This window comes from Excalfactoria chinensis, chromosome 2 (genome assembly GCF_039878825.1).
Source record: "Excalfactoria chinensis isolate bCotChi1 chromosome 2, bCotChi1.hap2, whole genome shotgun sequence".
Lineage (NCBI taxonomy): Eukaryota > Metazoa > Chordata > Aves > Galliformes > Phasianidae > Excalfactoria > Excalfactoria chinensis.
The window spans coordinates 39,659,190-39,682,159 of NC_092826.1; the positions used below are offsets into that span (position 1 = coordinate 39,659,190).

The 22,970-nt window shown below is 40.2% G+C and overlaps 1 protein-coding gene across 1 annotated transcript in view; it reads right to left on the minus strand.

The window, feature by feature from the left end:
* Nucleotides 1-22,970, minus strand: part of SPIDR (scaffold protein involved in DNA repair) — a 198,756-nt gene that overhangs the window by 66,602 nt on the left and 109,184 nt on the right. The window contains exons 9-10 of the mRNA XM_072330289.1: nt 2,964-3,168; nt 876-1,117 (exon numbers count right to left, since the gene is read on the minus strand). Coding sequence (XP_072186390.1) covers nt 876-1,117; nt 2,964-3,168 — 447 coding nt within the window. The remainder of the gene's footprint in view (nt 1-875; nt 1,118-2,963; nt 3,169-22,970) is intronic.

Consider the following 22,970-nt stretch of genomic DNA (forward strand, 5'->3'; position numbering starts at 1 on the left):
CAGAGTTGCTGAGAAAGACTTGGAAATCAGTCTTTGGTCTCAAACCTTGAGGATTCTAAACTGAAGTTCGGTACTGGTCAAAAGGGAAAACTGCCCCATCCATCTTTTACACTGACAAAAACAAGGTCCCATTTTTGATTCCCTACACTGAGAGCGGACCAGTGCCAGGATGCAAAGATTAAAATAGAAGCAGCTGAGAACACTACGCTAAAGCTGTACACTCCACGGTTTTGCATTTAAGATTTCTGATTGGTGTTAATGTTTTGACAGCAGATCACATTATACTACGGAGCAGATGAACTCCCATGACCTCTGGATATCCAGAAGTCAACAGGAGTTTTTTTCCAGTGGCTTCACAATGGCAGTTTGCATGTGTCTGCCTGTGTTCCTCACGCAAGGTCTGATCAAAATCATAGAATCAAAGAATCATACCCACTTCAAAAGAGCCTTTTGCTTCTCCATCTCTCCCTATATTTCTATTTTCTTCCAAGAGACCACTCTATGATCATAATTAACAGTAGAGCATCCTGGAGACTGGAATAAATAAATGAGAAGCATTTGATGCAATACTTACTCTGTGAAACACAAGAAACAGTATAGAATGCCCACGATCATCAGTGGTTCCGCTTAATACATTTTCAGTCTTCCTGTTAGTTGCTGATGCAACTGTGGACAGATCCCTCCCTCCCATGGGCAGCATTACTTCCATTTCACAGCGTATCTATTAAAAGGGTATTAAAAATCCTGCACCTTGTTGAATGCACTTATTTCCTGGAACCCGAAGGCTAAGAAAAACAATTCCAAACTCCCTCCTCTTTGGTTTCTCATACGTAACAGGCATGTTAGGTTAACTTCCACACATCTTAATTACTTACCTAACATTTAGTGGATCTGAATTTATGATGGGCACAGGCTGGTTTCCTTGAATCTGGCTTCTGAAACCTTCTCTTGCAGGCAAATAGTACACCCTTTGGATAACGACTCGTACTTGCACTTCCCTCCATCCCACTGCTCCTTGGCTTTCCACCATTTCAAGCAGAGAATCATTAACAGCACTCAGCGCTAAGGGATGCTTTTTAGGATCACAGTTGTTAAGGATTTGTGGAGCACAAGACACCTGCTGAAGGAAAATCCATTAACAGAAACATTTAATGGGATGGTGAAACTATGGAGTGCTAAAAAGCAACACAAGAAAAATCTCTGCAAGTACAAGGTCAGTTTCAAAATGCTGCATGTAAACTGATTTACATACTACTGACCCATGTCTATTGAGGATTCTTAATAAACAGCTAAAGTGAGTATAGCACATAGCACTCTCCTGTATTAATTACTGATCTGGAATGAGCTAAGTCAGTCCATGAGAAATGAGGGTGACAGTAGGAGGAAAAGAGAACTGATACTAGTACTTATGATTCTTCCTCTTGAATAGTTTCATTTTTACTTTTCCACTGCTCTGTTTCTCCCTTTTCTAAAAAGGGGTAAAATCTATCTTGAATGCTACAGACCTTCACACTTATGTGAAAATGAACAAGTGTTTAGAAACTTCAATGCAAAATGTTTCAATTTAAAAATTAGATGATTAAAGAGAAGTACAAAAGCTTAATCTAAAAGTACAAACCTTAGTCCACCCTTTAGCTATTTACCAAATGTATTTCAGAAATCCAGTCCTCCAAGCTCCCCAAATACATATTATGTACAAAATTGGGTTATATTTTACCTCAGTTTAAATGAGTAGTTGCATTAATTTTCAACCTAAAATGAATCTCTCTTTTCCAGTAAAAAACTGATTGCAAGTATAAACGAACATTCTACATATAGGCTCCTTTCCAGCATGAGTCAAAGTTCTATTTTCAAAGTGAAACATTTTTTTTAAAGTTGGATAGAGTGCAAAGTTTTAAAGTTTTACAAACCTTACCATGAGTGTTATCTATCAATTGAGAAGCAGAAATGCACTGTTAATAAGAAAATAATGGTGCAATTATATGCTTGTCTGCAAAGTAGTTGCAATGAAACGTGTCTTATGAGTTTTAAGTGAAATGTTTTTTCTAGGAAGTATCAAGGAAAGAATTAAATTGTTCTGGTTTTCACATATCGCAGTAGAAACTCTCTACCAGATAGAGATGTACCAAGAAATTAAGATTAAGATTTGATTTAGGCATCTGCTTCATTCTCACACCTATACATGGAATTATATGTAAATATATATATAAACACACACACATATCCATATATATACACATATATATTATATATTATATATATACATAGGCCAAATACAACAATAATACCCAGTGTTGTTCTTTATGTTCTTGGGACCAAAACTCTCAAATGTTAACAACAATTTTTGGGTGGACAATCCAAAAACTTTCAGCGAATCTTTATGAAAGCGCTGGTACAAACTATCAGATAGCCAAATCCCTTAGAATACCTCAGCTTGTACAACAGCTAGAGATATGAAGAGTCAGCAGTTATTTTGATATAAGCAAAGTTAGAACAGAAAAGAAAACAAATTGCAAAGATGCTGGAAAGGAGGCTTATGATCCCAATTGATGCATTAAATAAAGGACAGGACTGACTTGGAAATGAGTTCAATAGGAATGGGAAAAGAGAATATTTATTAAAAATAGTACCTTAGCTGGTACTATCTTAGCAGTTACCAGGAAATTGATTTTACTTCAAAAAAGGTTTGGCTACTCAGCTGTATGGAAGAAAAATGTATGATAAAACAAACTACAATTACTATTTAGCACAGTAGTGAGACTTCAGCAAAATAACCTCTCAGCAGTTCAGCCTTTGGATGGGCCAGAAGCCTCCACTAAGAAAATATTATTAAAATAAACATCACATATTATTCAGCTTTAGTTAAATGACAGTGGAAACTGAACAGGTCAGTAATTTTTGTTTCATCTGCTCACCAACTTCGTGCAAAATGCTAAAGTGAGAACTAAATGAATGAGCCTTACCTGATTATCTGGAGATTCCTGGGGCTGCTTATTGTCAAGGTCATCTAGTTTGAATGTCTGTGCCAAAGGTACAATATTCTTTCTAATAAGCATCTTTGTAGGATCCTGTGTCTTGCTTGTTTCTAAGTGTTCACTGGGTACCTTCTGACTGAAATATGTATTCATGATAACAGGAATATCTGCATTCTCAAGAAGTAGTTTCTGCCTTGAAAAAAAAAACACAATTTCCATCAAATCCAGTATAAGTTAAACTACAGATAAACACTAACTTCAGTTACGATGTCTATTTTTCTCCCCTTTGTTCTGTAGTTACCACTAAAAAACACAAAGTTGTGTCATCCAGCATTGCAAATTACTCACCTCATAGACACATTCAGCTTGGATCAGCCCTGTGAACTCAAGCACAGCCCTGTGCTCCCAGAGACAATGTTCACCTGGTAGCAGGTTGGGCTGACAGGCCCCATGAACCTCATCTGGCTCCACTCAAACACTACTTGGCATATCTGAATTGTCACAGCAGTATGAAAAGTACCAAGGACCCCCCCGTACAGTTTCTGTGGTATAAGTTTGGAAAGGAAGATAGTTCATCCAGTTCAGTACAAATTCGGAGTGCTGGCATTGCTCAACCCAGCCTGGCCTTTCAGAGAGACATCCCTCAGCTCAGTACTTCCCACAAAGAAGAATCCACTCTCACCACGGCCACTGCAGAGCTGTTCCTGATTCTCGTCATTTTTTCTTAAAGAAAATCATACATTTTTCCTAAGGTACACTGCATGTGATTTTGCCTCCTTATTTGCTTCCAGTATGTTTGTTGTTGTCATTAACTTGCTCTCCAATACACTGTTTTGGCTTCTAGTGCCGATCTAAATTACCAAATAGCTTCACATTTAGCAATTTCTTGCCTCACAAATTAAGGCAACGGTTGCAGAATCTCTAAATACAACAGTAATTTAATGCCTAAGCAGGTCTCAATGTTGATACTGTTCCATACGCTAGTATCAGAATCACATACGTAGAAATACACATTTTATCCTCGCAGGATACAAGTCTACTGAAGTCACCTTTACAAAAGCAATCAGTTATCTTGTTCTATAAAGACCATCAAAACAGAAACAAAATTCACTTAGTAAGTTTATTGCAGGCCACGTTTTTCTATTAGATTTGTACCATTTGGGAGTGAAAGCAAGGCTTCCTTTGCAGCGGTCTCGCTGACCTGAGCTCAGAAGTTACCTCAGGACTCCAGTCTCCAGGCTGCTGTGTTAGGGAGATGAAGTGAGCTCTCACGTTCATGGCTTCATTTGTCAAAATGCAACCAAACTAAGCTAAAAAAAGAAAGATGCCCTAAAAAAATACTAATTTCTGATCTCAGTCCATGTGAGACTTTGATTAAATGTTGCAGTGTGGCCTGCTTTATAACACAGCCCTTTATCCTCTACAGAGCAGACAGGTACAAGGAAATCAAGTCAACAGAGTAGGAAAAGTAATAACAGATCGTTAAACATAATCCCCAGTTTTATTTATAATTTGGACAATAATGAAACAAGATTTTTTGTTCTAAAGGGCAAAAATTATCATCTTGTTTCATTATTGTCCAAATTATAGATAAAACTGGGGATTATATAATGAAAGAATAATGAAACAAGATGACAATTTTTGCCCTTTAGAAAAATACATATATATGTTAAAGGAGGCTTGCAACTTACTAAGTATGAATCATATACAGAAATTACAAAACAGATGCATTGCTTCTAGTTATGAACACTCACAGAAGTTATGATTTGAAATAGAAAATTTATGAGAAGATACGGAATAAAACTGAGTGCTGAATCCCACTGCAATGCCTTGCTACCATTCGGGAGCTCTTAAATAGGCAACAGTTCATTCTTAAGGGACATTCAGTCCCTTGACTCCAAGGGAATTTATTAACATGGGTCCCAGCTCAGAAAAGTATGACAGTAGCTCACAAGGCTGCCAAATTCATATTGGCTGATAATTGTAAGATTAAAACAGGAATTAGCTCAGTCAGCAAACCAAGACATCTCTGGATCTTATGAGATTTCTATGTCTCAGCTGCCATTACTCCCTTCTTTCTGAAGAATAAAAACCTATATAAAGTTGGTTACAGATCTCTGATCACTTTTTACTGCCTTTACACGCAGATACGGAATGAAAGTTTTAGCACCCGCTTTCTCGAGACGTCTGCACTCAGACCCAAAGTAAACAGGAAATCTCACCAAACACGAGCCTGTTACGTCACTAATGCCAAAAGAATGTTTGTTTGATCTAAATAATCACATTCTCTAAAAAAATACTGACGTTAGCAGCAAATCATTCATAGGAACTCTGAGGTTTATGGTGTTACTTTTACCTTCCTGTTACAGATATAAGATGAGGCTATATATATATACATATGTATATATATATACATTTTTACAGGCAGGTGCATTTTTACTGGTACTCAAATTACGTATAACCATGGTTTTGCTATGTCTGTGCAACCAATGCCTCAATTACTTTTAAAATTACTAATAGATTTCTGTGTTCCATTTTCATCATATCTTCATGTGGATAATACCATTAACTAATGGCCAGTCAGCATTTCCACAAAGAATAAAAACAGACATACACTTTCAGGAGAGGCTCTCCATTTCTTTCTTGTAATATTAGTTCACTAAAACTGGCTCCTAAAGGATCACACATTACTAACTTGAGTACTTGTCCACTGACTTGCTTGATACTTAAAACGATCACAGCCATCTTCTTAAATCTTGCCTATTTGTCGATGAGCAGATTTCTCCCAAGAGGAAAGGGAAAGGATCAGTAATAAACAGAAATTATAATCAATTGAAATTAAAGAAAGAAGTTTGTATTAAGCTCACAATTCCGTATCTAGGTGGATGGTTAAATGGAATTGCTTTCTATGTATGTACATATATCCTTCCTAAAGAACAGCAGCTACAGGTGCATCATTTTTAATGTGCCTAAGCCAAATGAACACACTTCAATTTTGGAAACGAAGCAATAACATATTTCTAAGATAACCTGCTTTATAGAAACTGTGATAAGATGCAAGAAACCATGAACATACGAATAAGACAAAGATGCTTTAAAAATCATTACAACATACACCAATGTAAATACCATGTAATGAACAGAAGTTTCTCTCCTTCATGTTTTTTACTGTGGACATAAATTTTATAATATGATAAGACAGGAAATAAATGAGACAAGCATTCCATGGAAAATATGCTTAAGGTTGTGTGGAATGCCTGATGGAGTACACCTCCACTAAATAAGACAGCTTGGTATCGGAGATACTGATCTCAAGAGTTTCTTGACCATGGAATGACTGAGTCCCTAGCCCCTGTGATAGGTATTGCCACCTTCAGCCACTGGATATTAGTAAAAAAATCAGTTCCACAAACATTAACTGTGGTACTGAGATTCATGAGTTGCCCCTGTGCTTGGGACCCCAGAAATGATCCCCCCAGCCTTTCTGCATCTGTCTCATCCAAAGATTCTGTACAGTCAGACACAGTCCAGCTTCCACTCTGGGGGACTTAATCATGTACAGAGAAAACCACCTTGGTTACCTGTCATATTTAAAGATGGGGGGGGGGGGGGGGGGGGAGGGAACACAAGAATACAGAGATTTGAAGATGGCTTTAAGAGTTTCCTAGTTCACTTTGTAGAACCCTCCTCAGAGATAAATGAGCATTTAAAGCCTTCTGCAACCTCAGTTTTATTCCACCTGCTTCCCTGTAGAAGTTTACTCTCAAAGAATGAAAAAGCCACATCTCAACATTCAAATTAAGCAGAAATAATGGAAAGAAAATGAACTTCACTACATGCTTAAAAAAAAACCTTTTCTGGCACTCTCTGATTTTCTTCTGGCTCAGCAAAGTATATTTAAAGGTTGGATTAGATGTCCACTTCCTTAATAACCGCCTTTAGAGGAAAGGTTATTTGCAATGACCTGAAGTAGAGACTGTGAACTTTTAATGCTAGAGGACATTTTTTTTCCCGGTATGCAGACAATCAACAATTGCTGTAACTGGTCACATGCTAAAACAACATGAGGCAACGATGGCTTTTTTTTTTTGCTTGTTTTTTCCCTCTCTTGCAGCAGCTTCTCTCTCTAAGGATGGAGCTTGCTTTTTCTCTTTCCCCTCCTATGATGAAACACAGGAGCAGATACGCTTGCCTACTGCTCTGCTAATCGTGGTCTATCACGATTTCAGACATGAAGCACTGCAGCAGCTTATGCAAGAAGCTGTATAAAGCTTCGTCTCGAGGCAGGGCCCTGATCCTGCTGTCAAGAGGTCAGAAGGCTTGCAGTGTGGTTTGCCGTGCACAGCCCACTGCGCTTGCTTTCCATCCACGCTCTCAGGCAGCGAGAAGTTCTGAATCTATGGCAGCAGTTAACTAACAAACCACAAACTTCCGCTCAGTTGTGCTGACATCAAACAATGATGATGGTTCATGAACTTAAGATGACTTTGGATCACTTTAAATTAGAGAATTTCTTCTTTACTCCTTCTGGGTATTTTATTGGGCTTCTGTCTCCCCCCCATTTCTCTTAGAAAGTACAAAATGCCTGAAGCTTTTTTTTTTTTTTTAAGAGTACAGCATATTAGCTGAAAACTCTTAACGTTTAAGCAACCTACAACATGTGCTGTAATTATAAAACAGACTAATTTCTAGACTCAGAACACCGATTTAGTGAGTAAGATTTAACCTCAATCAAGAAGAACTGTAGTCACATGTGAAGGCTAAAAGCATGTCAGAACCTCACCCTGGTACCCAGAGCGTGAAGGGCCTTCCCCTATAATGCATACCATACAAAGCCCACCTTCGATTTCCTAGAAATCATTCATTTTGTCCAATATGGAAGAAGCTGCTCATGTTGCCTTTCACCACGAGCTGAGTGCCATATGCAGTGAAATACCGTAATTTGTCTAGAAGTGTGATTCTGAGAAATACCCGAGCACTTCAATAACATTTATTTTAAAGTCCCAAATCCAAACTAATATCTGTCCAACTACCACCCAAGGAAAATAACTATCTTCCCAACAGTCAGTTCAAACCAAAATACCATTTGGAACAGACTAACCTTATGCCAGGCTTAGAGCTCTCCCAGATACAGAATTAGCACCTTAGTAAAAACCACAATGTGACCAACATCCATGAACATCTATTGACCCAGCAGTGAGTAATATCACCGCTCACATGTCAGCCTTCATCAGACTCATTTAGCATCAGCTGAACAATCTGTACAAATAATCACGTTTGCAACTTCACACTTCCATAATCAAACTTTCTTTCCCTCCCCCAATCTCAAAGGGGAGAAACAAAGACAAGCAAGTACGTCCTTCTTTGAAATTATCTTATTCAAAGCAGCAGTTACTGTGGGACACAGTTCTTAAGACTGACTACATGCTTTTCTCCATGAAGAGTGTTAAGTAGACCAATGTCCAAAGTCACATATGCCAAATATACAATACTCTGCCTTGTCGGGTTTTCAAGGAAATGCAGCTTCAGCAACTCAGAACAGCAGATATGAAGGAAAAGCTAATCAATCTATGCTTAAATTGCCTACTTTTAGAATATGATGCATTTGTGAATAGCTAGATGTTTGTTCAATATCTTTATTGGAAATGCATTTTATTAGAGGCTTCCCTGCATGAATGCAACACAAAGTTTACACAGCAAATCAATGCATATATTGCATTACAACTCAATCTGCTATCATTTGTCACCCAGCTTAAAGTGAAATACAAGTAGTGAGGAAAAAGAAAATCCATTGCACTGTAAGTTCTTTCTTCAAAATAACATTGTATTTCCCAGCCAAATTATTTGTAAACCTAAGAAATCACTCTGATAAGAAATCACAGCACACCAAGCCAACGTTTTTATCACTATATCATTTTACTAATTTTAAATTAATTATATATAAACTAAGCACTGGCTCGCCATGGTACTTCCTTTTGAAATGTGACACCTTGCAGTGTGAAAAAGTTGGATGGAAATTTTCGCATTTAAGAGAGCTCTGCTCTAAAAAGCTTGTGGTTCACGTTGTGCTCCTCCCTCAGCCAGTGCTCTTACCTCTGCAGGGAAGTGAGTGGGTGCCTCCTGAGGAGGACATGCAAGTCTTCTGATGCAGGAAAACACAGCCGAATAGCCAAGCAAATCCCATCCAGCTCTAGGAAATTACCACAATACCAGGCTTCAGCAAGACTGGTAAATAGGGATTTTTCTCAAAGCTCTCCAGCTACCTTAGCTATGAGGAAACAACCAGAAATTTCTAGAATTCTAGGCAATTTATTGAAACAAAACTGAACTTTTGGCACCTACAGCCATAACAAAACTCTACTCATGAGCTGCAAAAAAGCAATCTCCTGAGCTCCAGGGGACACTAGTTTTGAGAGAATTTGCTAAAAAAATACACTTAAATTGTGTGTAAGTCAGTCACAAAACTGTTTTTGCAGTCCGACCTTCTACTGGGTAAAACACAAAACAAAATGAAGCTGTGCACAATAAAGCATTAAACTTGAAAGCTGATATAAAACAAACAAAAAACCCCAGCACTCCCACGCACATGGAGGGTGTCACAAGTAACTAAGGAGATACAAATATCATGGTTATCTTTTCATAATCAAGAGGTTATGAAAGAATTCTAGCCCGTATGTTTACTCCATATATCAACTTCTATCTGACTAGCCATGAGCTCATTACTCAGAAGACTTCTTCTATCTGCTCCCTGTGCTAAACTGCACGTAGGGTTTGAGGTAAATGAGGATGAAAGCTGAAGTCAGCAGAAAGTTCAGGGATACATCGTAGGGATTCTGAAAGCAAAAAAAATTGCACCACTCAACCAAACAATAGAGAAGAACAACTGAAACAAGCAAACTGTGAAATAATGTCATATTGGAATTCGTGGTGAGAGTTAAAGATAGCAAGAAATGCCATAGTAGTGTCAGATCAGAGACCCATCTGCCTCAGTCTCATTTACAGCAGCAAACTGCAGACATCTGAGGGAGACTACAAAATTAGAAGTAAGCCAGTAGTGAAAGTTCTTTACAACACTCTTTTGCATTCTAGAGAATTCTAAAAACTCTCAGCTTGGGGACTTAATGAAGCAGAAGCAATGTCAGAACAGTTCAAGAATCCTCAGTACATTTTTCTTCCATGAACTTATGTATCTGCTTTTTGACCACATGCACATTTCCAGCATCCACAACATCCTGCTGCATCCACAGAGCTCAACAGTCTCTGTATATGCATGTGAGGAACCACTTCCTTTTAGCTGTTTTGAATCTGTCACCTAGTGGTTACACTGCTACTCCCCTACTTCTTGTTTTGTAGGGGCAACTACCCCTCTTGATACATTTCCTAATAGACACCCTCATCACATCTTCTCCCAGCTGCTGCTTTTTCAGTGTGAAGATCCATAGCTGTTTTAATCATTTCTCATAGGGAAGCTATTCCATGCCTCTGCTTGTCCATCATCTCAGATATACTTCTTTGAGTCAAGGGACTGACACTGCAACCTAAAATGCACCATAAATAACTATCTCTCTGGCTTCATTTCTAAGTCGTAGAGTTCTATGCATGTTTTCTGATTGCTAGATAAAAACTAAGCTGAAAGATTAATGAAAGTATTAAGGGAAATGAGCTCAAGTAGTAGAATGCTCACTTAGCATGAGAGGTAGTGGGATCAATACCCACATTCTCCATTGTTTCTCTGGGCAACCTGATCCAATGCCTGATTTAGTGGATGGCAAACCTCCCTGTAGAAGGAGGATTAGAACTAGCTGATCTCTGAGGTCCCTTCCAACCCAAGCCACTCTAGGATTCTATTAGAACTCTAAAAACTCAATCCTGAATAATAAGAATCCAGAGTCCATCATTTCACGTGCAATTTGAATTCAATTACGATTTCCTCATAAGATGTCAAATCCTTTGTCCAGCCCCAGCTCCAGAGTACCCTACAGGAGAATGAACATGCTCCCCATGTCAAGAGGATTGCAAGGACCACAGCTTGCAAATGAAGAGGAAAGAAATCTGCATTCTCCTGTAAAGAACCCATCCAATTCTTTATTCTTCTTCTAGACACCATGACACAATGGACATGTGAGGAAACAACTCTGCTGCCATCACACAGCACCACCCCCTGAGGTGCTAGAAGAGATCTGTGAGATCCACCCAGGCAACTGAGTGTTGTGTGTCGGAGTGAAGAACTTGTTCATCTCTGTACTGCAGGGGATCCTTGAAAAAGTCTTAGACCAAGTTTACCTTCATGGTGATGCCCTTCAGCTCCACTGAGATGTCCCTGGGTAGAAGAATCATTTTTTTCCATTGTGTTCACTGTTGCCATTGATGTGCGTAAAAAAGGTAAAGGTGGTGTGGATAAGCCCTGCACCACAAAAACTGTTGCAGGCAAAGTGATGCTGGAACTGGAATCCTGTCTACAGTGATCCACCCCACACAACCACAGGTGAAAACATGGCAACAGTCGTGGTCAAAGTAGGAACTTTAAAGAAGCATCCCTGTGCAGACACCCTGAGTAAAACACTGCAAGGGAAGCAAAGTGGCTGAGTCAGTTGCAGCAACACTGCTGTTCTGTGTTCTATAAACAAAAACTTTTCAGGGTGGAAAACAGCCCTCATAAGTCTATGCACTTTAAAGATCTCGGTCATGAATTACTTTCAGAGCTTCATTTTGCTTCTGTGTAATAGTATATTTTCTCCATTTAAATCACAATAGATGGAATGTACTGCAGTGCTCTCCCACAGCTGAAACAAGGAAAAACCCTCTAAGAAATAGCATGTACATTTCAATATCCTCGTTACTCTTGCCTTTATTTCACACACCCCAAAGCCCCCACTCCTCTTTTTCTTTTTCCCCAAGATCACTGCACTACTTTAAAGACAATTGTACAAAACAACCAACAACATTTAATTCTAATATTGAAATCTTACACTGGTGGTCTCCAGACCATTGCTTAACTTGTTATTTGTTTCATCTCACTGAATACTTGCAATGACAAAATGACAATTAGCCATCAGATCACAGCCAGAAGAATTTTTGTACTGTATCACAGTGTTTCCACATGACAGAAACTTTGTTTTGGAATGGTATAAGAGGGCTGATGATCTGACAGAGCAGATTCAGCAATGCAAAAATGCATATAAATATTGCTTCTTTTGTGACTGCATTAGACTTTAGAAGCTAAACAGCTTCAGTATGTTCTAGTTTATTTTCTTGTTTCAAAGAAAGGAAACAGTCTCTTCTCACTTCAGATAGAAGACATATTACAGGGGTATAATGCAAAGATAAAAGCCCTCAGTATTTTAAACAAAAAAACATACACAAGTATGCTTCTCTGTTTCTTTGCAATACTCCAACATCCATCAACATCTACTAACCACATCAGCCAAGCTTACCTACCACCTACCACAATTATCTGTGCTGCTCAGCCATATGAACTCATCAACCTGAAACTGATTCTAAGCCAAGCTGAAAGGGGGGAGAAAATACCAGACAAATAATTTCAGAAACAAAAAATGAAGAACAACTTTTTCAAAAGAATGAGATCTGTATTTTCCCATGGGCTCTAACAAAACAGAACGGCAAGTCAATGCACGTATTGAAGAACTACCATCAGCACAATACGAAGTCCACAAAGCCGATACGAATCCACCCACCCAAACTGCCAGCCATTAGCACAGCAAATTTAAAACTGGGCAATGATCTGGTAGCAATGCAGTAGCTCCTGCGTAAAGGACTGATCATCAGATAACACACCAAAGGGCTCTGCAGGAGCAACGTACTTCCAAGGTTGTGATGGGGTCTGGCTATCTCTTATTGTTGCCCCAAGCCCTCCTCTCATAAAAAGAACAGAAGCAAATCTTTTGAAGGTGGGGAAAAACACTCATGAAAACATACAAATTTTAGAGCAAACCAGTGGAACAGGCAGATAAGAAGATACACTGTCATGGAAATGTTAGTCTTGAGAAAGAAAAAGAAATAAAGAAAAAAAGAAAACAAACAAAAAAAAGCAGAAGTTTAAAGCTAAAATAAAATGCAAAGCACAACAGTGAACTCAGCCAGTAGAGAGATGTTTATACAGTACAGCAAGAAACAACTTCACCCCTACACATACCCATGCAAACAACTGTAAACTAATCCAGGGCTTAGATATACCCTTTATTATTTAACACATAATGGCAACCCTATGTTCTCAGGCCTGGATTCTGCAGACAAAGTTTTAGAAGAAGGGATTTTGTAGCTTGGTTTGAAAACCTGAGAAATATGAACCTAAAGAAGGTGACCAACTTATTTTAAATTACACTTCTTGATTCTTTTCTATATTCCTCTCTATAATTGTATCTTCACTAAGATAACAGCAAGCATAATACCACTATAGAACGTGCTAGGCTTTATGTTATGTAACACAGAATCATACTAGATATTGTTTTTGAGTGTGGAGTCTCATGTTACTACCATCAGAAAAAAAACTCCTTGCAAAAATGATCAAGGCTGCAATTAAGTTAAATGTGTTTCCTCCTTACTATCTGACAAGAACTGAAGTGCTAATGGTAAGAAACCACCTCCTAACTCTAACAGAAATGTGCTAGTGCCAGTTGAGATGAATCCAAGACATTTGGAGTGCCCTCTTCTTGCTGAGCCAAGGTAAGAACAGTCTCTCCTGACACTTCCCGAGGAGCATCCTGCTCTCCTACCACTCTGCTCACCCCTCCTGCCCTGGTATTTCTGCTGTTGGCACTGTGCAATTAAAGCTAGACCCAAAGAAAAATGAGTCACTTGCTCAGCTACATCACTAAACCAGACCTGAAAGAAAATATATGTACATAAATTCCCCCTGTACTCAGCACTGGTGAGGCCGCAACTCGAGTACTGTGTCCAGTTTTGGGCCCCTCACTGCAAGAAAGACATCCGAGGCCCTGGAACATGTTCAAAGAAGGGCAACAAAGCTGGTGAGGGGTCTGGAGCACAGGCCATATGAGGAGGGGCTGAGGGAGCTGGGAATGTCTGAAGAAGAGGAGGCTCTGGGGAGACCTCATTGCTCTCTATAACTTCCTGAAGGGGGGTTGTAGTGAGCTGGGGGTTGGCCTCTTCTCTTGTGTCATTAGTAATAGGACCAGATGGAATGGCTTCAAGCTGCAGCAGGGGAGATTCAGGCTGGACATTAGGAAATATTACTTCTCAGAAAGGGTGGTCAGGCACTGGAATGGACTGCCCAGGGAGGTGGTGGAGTCACCGACCCTGGGAGTGTTCAAGAAGCGATTGGATGTTGTATTGAGGGACATGATTTAGTGGGAGCTATTGGTAATAGGTGAACGGTTGGACTGGATGATCTTTTAGGTCTTTTCCAACCTTGGTGATTCTATGATTCTATGATTGACTTGTTTTGAAATACTACCAATGCAAGTTGAAGGATGAAAGGATAGAGCACAGTCCTGCTGAAAACAACCTAGTAGTAACAGCTGATGACAAGCTGGACATGAGCCAGCAATGTGCCCTCGCAACTCAGAAAGCCAACCATATTCTGAGCTGAACCAAAAGAAGCATGGCCAGCAGGGTGAGGGAGGTGATCCTGCCCATCTGCTCTGTGTTGGTGAGACCACACCTGGAGTATTGTGTCCAGATGTGAAGTTTTTAGTCTAGGAGAATCATGGAGCTGTTGGAGCACATCTAGAGGAGAATCAGAAAAGTGATGAAAAGGATGGAACACCTCCCTACAAGGACAGGCTGAGGGAGCTGGGGCTGTTCAGCCTGCAGAGTGAAGGCTTTGAGGTGGTCTGATAGTGGTCTTTCAGTATCTAAAGGCAGGCTATAAAAAGGAAGAGGACAGATTCTTCAGCAGGGTCTGTGGTGACAGGACAAAGGGAAACAGTTTCAAACTAAAAGACGGGTGATTTAGATTGGCTATAAGGAAGAAGTCTTTTACAAGCACTGACACAAGTTTCCCAGAGAGGTGGTGGAACTCCATCCCTGGAGACTTTCAAGGTCAGGCTGGACAGGGCCCTGAGCAACTTGATGTAGCTGTAGGTGTCCCTATTTATTGCAGAGGAGTTGGACTAGATGGCCTCTAAAGGTCCCTCGCAACTCTAAGGATTCTACGATTCTAAAGCAAAGTTATCTGTGTTCTGTACTTTCCTATTTAACAGTTACTAAAAATAAAATAAAATAAAATAAAATAAAATAAAATAAAATAAAATAAAATAAAATAAAATAAAATAAAATAAAATAAAATAAAATAAAATAAAATAAAATAAAATAAAATAAAATAAAATAAGGAAACACATACCTGAAATCAGTGTGCAATTACCTAACACTATTTGAAGAGGGGTTTAGTGCTGTATGTAAATATATACAGCTGAAAAAAGCATACAAGGCATGATTCCTGGGTTAAAGAACAGCAAAAAGAATTCCCTAGCATCAGAGGGACCACCGAAGGGATTCAGCAAGAGGAAAGAGGCTACTCTGTGCCCATTGCATGCGTGCATATTTGCCTGCAGGAGTGCACACGAGTTCATTCTCCTCCCTTCCCTTCTCTTCCCCTACATGACTGGGGTGGGTGAGCAATTGCCGCGTCCCCTCCAGGGAGCAGCTCTGGAAAGATCTGATCCAACTGACTGTGCACAACATTCTTTTTAAAAAAATATTATCTGTTTGCTCGCTCAAAGCGTCACAAAGATAATATTCACGTCTGTGACCCTGACTGTCTCTGGTCAAGAGGCAGAGATTGTGCAGACCTCATTGCTTTCCAGCACCCCCGGGACACCCGCCAGAGTACAGCTGTGCTGCAGAGGAGGGAAGGCCAAAGCCCCCAGCACGGGGCAGCGCTGCTAGCACTGTCGTGCCTTGCTGCTGGGAAGGTATGGGCACACTGGGGAGACCTGTTTTCCACAGCCTAGCATCTGGGGTGCTGAGTGCACAGCAATAACACCAGTGTCCTAAATGCTGGGAGAAAGCATGTGATTATTTTCTTCTATGAAAAAGAACATCACCTCATGATCATTTATCTTGCCATTTCTATACCACTGTTGCCCTCTAAATACCTACAGCACTACCCCCGTTAAGTATCTGTCAAAATATTTGTATCTGTTTTTGATACTGTGGCCGCACGTGAATGTGGGCTGAAAACCATTTAAGGAGTCTTATTGAAACATAGCTTCACAATTCTGATATTATTTGGGCACCAACTTCTGCAGAGCCAAGCAGTGCTAGAAAATCCCCTTTCGGGGCCTGATCTGACTATGGACACAATCATTTTAAAGTGAATCTAACCTGGTATTCTTCCCATAAAATCCTGCCCTAGTGCCTTTAAAAGAAAAAAAAAAAAAAAGAAATCCACACATTTTGCCAAGTGCAGAAATACAACCTCTGGCCTTGGAAGTCCTTGAACTAAAGTTTGCTGAAGGCTGGCAGCTTAATCCGGGAAGAATCAGCCTGTGTTTGCCCAGTTCTTTTATTCTCCCTCCGACATGCACTCCTGGAGATAGGACACCAAGATAGGCAGAGCTACTAGCTGATCTGATAGGGCTGCTCTGTTCAGCAGACCCACCACGCATGTCTCCGTGCCAATAAAGGCACAGCCTAACAGAAAAGGCAGCCATGACAAGCAGTTAAGTGCTATGTACGTGTTTCAGATATGTCTCAAGCTCATCCTGTCACGACAGCGTTGAGCGCAGTACCCCGTGCTGCTGCGCACCTCAACCACAAGCTGTAATGAATGAATGTATGCGGGGCAGTGTGTAATAGAGCATGAATTCATTGTTTTATAAGATGACTGTCACAGAGCAATTGAAAGGCTTGAGATCCAAGCAGGCTTCACTTTATTCTGAAGTTATTCTGGAACTCTTTTGTTTGCTTAAGTGCATTCTGTAAAGGTTGAAAAAAAAAAAAAGAGTCTTGAAAAAATGCAAGAGCCTAATAAAAACAAGAATTTCTGCCCTGTAGAGAGCACATACCAAAATATGTACACCCACAACAGCTATCTGTAAATGTAAATCCTCCTTACCGAAAGCCTCCTGCTCCTTTCACTACAGAACACAAGTGGCCTTCACAGGGTGTTCTGCTTGTGATCATCGAGCATGCTACCTCTCCCACAAGGGTAATAACGTCTTTTCACTACTTCAGCAGACGGTGGTATAGAGTCAGACATGCAGAGAATGCTGAAGGTGAGAGGGTTAAAGAAAGAAAGAAAAAGTATCCATGTGAACACAGACTCTCATGGAATGCTACCTCCTTTTTTTGCCTAGATCCTTCCCCCTTCCCATCCCTGAAAGATACTTGTCAGCTGTTTTGCTGCGTCTCACTATTCCAACAATGAGCAAACCTCATCCCATGGTGCTGGATCTCAAAGGCAGACTATGAATAAGCATCAGCTGAGCAGGCGCAGCCGCAAAACCAGAGTCAGTGGCTGGGAACTCAGTGCCACCCAAGATCCCGCCCAGCGCTGAGATCTTCAAACATGAAGATGTCCCTTTCGAGACAAGGAGGGAAAAAATGGCACTTCCAGCAAGAAGAGAGCACGTGGTGCTCCAAGGGAGACGTGAAGGTTTTCCGAACTGAGATCTACTGGAAGTGCTGAGTTTCCCCACCAAATGATGCCATCCAGCTCTGTCCTGAAGCACTGCAAAAGAAACCTATGCAAGGGGAATGCAGGTTGGGCAGGAATGCAGGACAAAGGCTACAGAGTTGCTCATCCTCATGAGCACATCCCCTCATGCTCAATGTAAAAAACATCCCAGAGGTCAGTGAATTCTTCAGTAATTCTGGAAATAATAGTTACCATTCAGATCAGTAAAATTAACAGTAAATAAATTCCTTTGCTCTGCTGCTTAACATCACCGATTCATAGTGGAAATCGATTCAGATAATTTTACTTTCGATACTCCTTACTGCCAGAACTAGGTTGCTACAGACACACAGTTCTATCTCTGGCCTACATATAATTGTCTTGGTTTCATGCCATGGAAATATTTCTATGCTTTTCACAAAAACTGAAGGCAGAAATTGCACATGGAAAAAACAGTACCCACAGATGCCCTACTCCCAAACAGTAAACAAAGCAGGAGACTGCTAATGTTTGTCTGAAAGCACTTGCCCGAAGTGATAAACCTGACAGGAAAAAAAAAGGAAGTAATTTTGCTTACTCTCTGCCTTCAGGTTGCTAATTAGAACACCTACAAAAGAGGAGGAGAAGAGCCTCTCCCGAGAACTTGGTGATTAGGCTAAGCATCCTTGAGGAAGGATCCTGGCAACAAATGAGTGCAGGCTCAATTTCTTGTTTTGATTCTGAATTTAATTTGCAGCAAAACCCAACTTCAGAAAGAAGGCAAATTCTGGCAAATTGCAACTGCTGTGAGCTCTGCTTTGAGCAGGATGAAACACGAATGTAATTCTCCAAGAGAACAATTGTAATAATTGCATCCAAACAAATAATAAAAAAGGAATAATGCTTATGTTACAGGTTTATTTTATACTTCAGCCAACTCTTCAGGCTGGGTGCTACTGGGAATACTAAACCTCACCTTCAGACTGTGAAGTGATCTGCAGCAGAAGGTGATGGGACTTGTTGTTATTGAACTACAATTATCCCTTTCTCTGCTTATAGCTATACCACCTTATATCTGGCACATCTATGAACAAAAATAAGATCATAGAAACAAACCAATAGTCTTTCCCAACACCCAAGAAATTAGAGCTGGGAAAGAAAACGGCTGCTTAAAAATAGTTATTTTGCTGCATATCTACAATACAACACAGCATGTGTATTAGGCATATGGTAGGAACATTTTGCTGTTCACTTCAACCATTTCAATATGCTACATTACATAGACTGGTAGAGTGGCACAGTCTACAGGGAAATGTAAATTATTACATTAGACTCTACGATATCAGTAAATAGCCAAAGGTGTTCCCAGCCTAAAACATTTACCAGATGCTTAAGACTGGGATTTATCTAGTTAGCTTTACGAAATGGTCACTTAGACTCTACAGCTGGAGAGTAGAAACGAACAACTTCAAAGTAAGGTTTGACTGATGTCCTTAAGAGGAGATGAGTTGCACTCCAGAAATGCCCATTTCTTTCTTTCTGTTTCCTCCAGAAGAATTCATGGCCTGTTTTTGCACCTATTGGCAGGGTGGTCGGGCAGGCTCAGGATGGAAGCAATGTGTAAACCAGCAGTGCCTCTGCTAATGCAGGAAATATGAATTCTGCAGTTTCTCACAGCATCAGCTGCTCTCAGCACTGCACACGCCATCGTCTCATCACGTGATACTTGCCAGGGTTGTTAAGAATCATAATGAAACTGTACTACAAACTGCTTTCCCTGCCTCCTGCAATCCAATGTTTCCATTGCCTGTGAAGCAGACCTTTCCCCTTGATGCTATGAAGAGAGAGGTCTTCCCATCCACATACTGTTCCGGATGGACAGAAACAGCTAAGAACAGACATCTGCACTCCCCTTTCTGCATTCTTTCGCTTTCCAACCATGAACATCAACAGTTCACTGCTCCTACAGACAGAAGATCATTCTCTGTAAACATCCTTATAACCCACTCAGTGCAAAGGCATTAGCAAAAACTGCCTTAAAGCATTAACTGACATTCAACTCACAGATTTTGCACATTCACACACCCATCACCACCTGCTGATGTGGGGTGGTTATCTCCAGCAGGAGAACGGGCATGTGCCTGCAGCACAGGCAGCAGTAAGCCATGATACTCAAGGTAGGATGACTTGCTGCTGCTGCAGCAATCACTCTCCCTTCCTGCTTTTAATGTCTCTGCTGCTCCAGGATATGCTTGATCCTACTGAGACAACACGATACAGTAAAACAACAGAAGTTCATATCTTTTCCTCTTTTCTCTCCCCTCCCTCAGATAAGTTTTCTACAGGCTTGGCAATATGGGTCACCTTAGTGGCAGATCAGAAAAGCACCCAAGCCTTACAAGTCAGTACAATGCTGCATGCTTTTGCAGTGGCTAAGCTTTACTCTAAGCTGTCGATTTATAAATCGAAACTTCACATGAAGTCATATCCCCGAAAATCATGCAGGAAAGGGGTAAAATCTGTATAGGATGAGCAATCCATCTGTCAGCCTTTTTTCACCACCAGTTCACATGAGAGTAGTAACACCAGACATGCAACTCGCAGCATGCTATCTGAATTCTTCATGCAAACACCATCTTCTGTCATGCTTCTCGCTCTGATTTACCATCTTGTTTTTTTTTTCCTCTTGATGCAATTATTTCTTTGAGAGTACAGAACAGAGTGAATGGGGATAAACCAAAGAAATAAACAGGAGCCAAAATCCCTCAGCCTACAACACAAACACGTCACTGGTAACCACAAAGGATATTAAAATCAACAGATAAAGGTCAGATAAAGCACAAGATAAGGTACTGCGTACATTAATATCTCAAAGATGCTATTACAAGGTTAATCAGTTATACTGTCAAGATGTAAATTTGAGTTATTTGTTGCCTAAGGAAAATAAAAACAAAACTGTTTATTTGTATTTTATATACAAAATGTAAATGAACCATGGAAATACAGCCTTTGTTATGAAAGTGAATATAACACAATAAAAATCGAAGTCTTAGATGTACAGCTACCCCTAGGGATTTTTATACTAGTAAGGCTACACTTTGCATAAGCATGGCTGCTTTGCCTTACTTTAGTCCCAGGTTCTACCACTGCTCTGCCTTTTTTAAAACCACGGTAAGTCAAACAAAAAGGCTGTATCAAAGTTTAGCTGCTCCAACGCAAAAAAGAAACCCACATACACAGATAAGCCCTGCAGTGGCTGAGGAACAAACAGAAGAGTACTTGGGTTTGTTGATTTTATGTTTTTCTCTCGTTTAGTCACCTAACATGTAGTCTTTACTTGCCTGCTTTCAGGGATGCTACTGAATACCACTAATTGGAGATTTCTTACTTTATTTTTTCTTCTGACAAAAATGAGAAGTTTAGGATTTGCATCATGGCTCTTCCAGCAACTTCCTTTTGTTTTTGATCCCACTATATTTCTGTAACCAGAACTTTAAGCCTTCCACAAAACCCAGGTTTCACATAGGGGTTTATGGTAAAGGCATGTCAGCTTCTTGCTGACATTCATCATGAAGGTTTCTGGATCCTGAAACGAAGGAGAAATCATTCCTCTTCATACCATCACAATAAAAACATGGTAAAAAAGAATTTGGAAATATTTTTTTCAGAAAATTTAATGTTATTTTTGAATCTTTTATAGAAATAAATGTAAAGAAAGATACACACGCAACAAAATAAGCACACTTCTTTTGCCATAGCCTATTGTAGTCTCAGAAGCATTGGATGCTGAACCCTTTCAGTTCAGAGATGAACCACAAAGATGGTTTCAAGTCAAAGTCTTAAGCTAGACATATCCAAAGGAAAATTACCATCAGTACAGCATAAGTCATATTCTTGTAGTTAAAGGCACAGTATAGAGCCTAAAAAGCATTTTAATTTCACATTTATCAAATCATGACCTCTGTTCTGCATTATCCACATAGCAGAAGTTCTAACTGCCCGGACACTGTCAACTTCCTCCTCACAAAAACGAAATACACAAATCAAAAAGACCTACATTCAACCAAAGTCTACCTTTAACAAAAGTCTACCGAAACTCAAGTACCAATTGCCAAATGCTAATCATAACACTTCACACTGCACTAGTGATGCGTTTATTAACCTTTTGTGACCCCGTCAGTATCAATGTGCCATGGCATATGCAGACATAGAAATAGCAGTCCCTTCCTTCCCAGCCTTCTAGAGAGACACCTCAGTCAGTATGTAGCTCTGTTGTTTGTCTGTATATGTACGTGGGCGTATTGGTTTCTATCACACAAAGAAAGCTCAAAATGAAACTGAGGTAAAGCTAAACTGAAAAAGATTTTCATATTGAGGACTGAAAATACTTATTAGTTTCATGCTTTCATAAAATGTGAGGGAGTAATGTTTTGGCATTTCCAAACTGCCATGATCTTGTATGGCAGCCATTCACTTCACACCAATGTTTTAACAAACATATCTTAAAGTAGCATCCTCCTCCTCAAGACCACAGAATATTGCACAAAAACTAAAAAGTTTGTATAACAGTTTTTATGAATCTGTGTCTTGTAATTTCTGTCTTAAAGCATTTCACCTCTCATCTCATGAAATCAGAAGCACAGGATGGTAACTTCGCTAAAGCCACACAGTAAAGGCTTCACAGTACAAGATGTTCATTATGCCAGAAAGGTGCTTCCATACTCATGCTGTGGTCTACCCCACCACTCATTTACCAGCACAACTGTGAGTTGTGCTGTACAACCAGACCAAGAACTCACCCGACATGAATCATAGAATCATAGATTCATAGAATTACCCCAGGTTGGAAAAGACCTTGAAGATCAAGTCCAACTGCAGCCTAACCAGTACCCTATCTCTAAAAACCCTCCACTAAATCATATCCCTGAGCACTACATCCAAACGGCTCTTAAACACATCCAGGAATGGTGATTCAACCACCTCCCTGAAGCCTATTCCAGTACCTAACTACCCTTTCTGTAAAGAAGTTCTTCCTAATATCCAACCTGAACTTGCCCTGGAGCAACTTGAGGCCACTTCCCCTCATCCTGTCATTTGTCACTATTGAGAAGAGACTTGCCCACTCTCACTATAAGAAAAGGGCGATAAGGTCTCCTCTCAGCCTCCTCTTCCTCAGACTAAACAGCCCCAGCTTCCTTAGCCTCTCCTCATAGGGCTGATTCTCCAACCCCTTCACGAGCCTTGTTGCCCTTCTCCGGACCTGCTCCAGTCTGCCTCCATGTCCTTCTTGTGCTGAGGTGCCCAAAACTGAACACAGTACTCGAGGTGAGGCCTCACCAATGCCGAGTACAGGGGCAGGATGACTTCCCTAGTCCTGCTCACCACACCATTCCTGGTACAAGCCAGGATGCCATTGG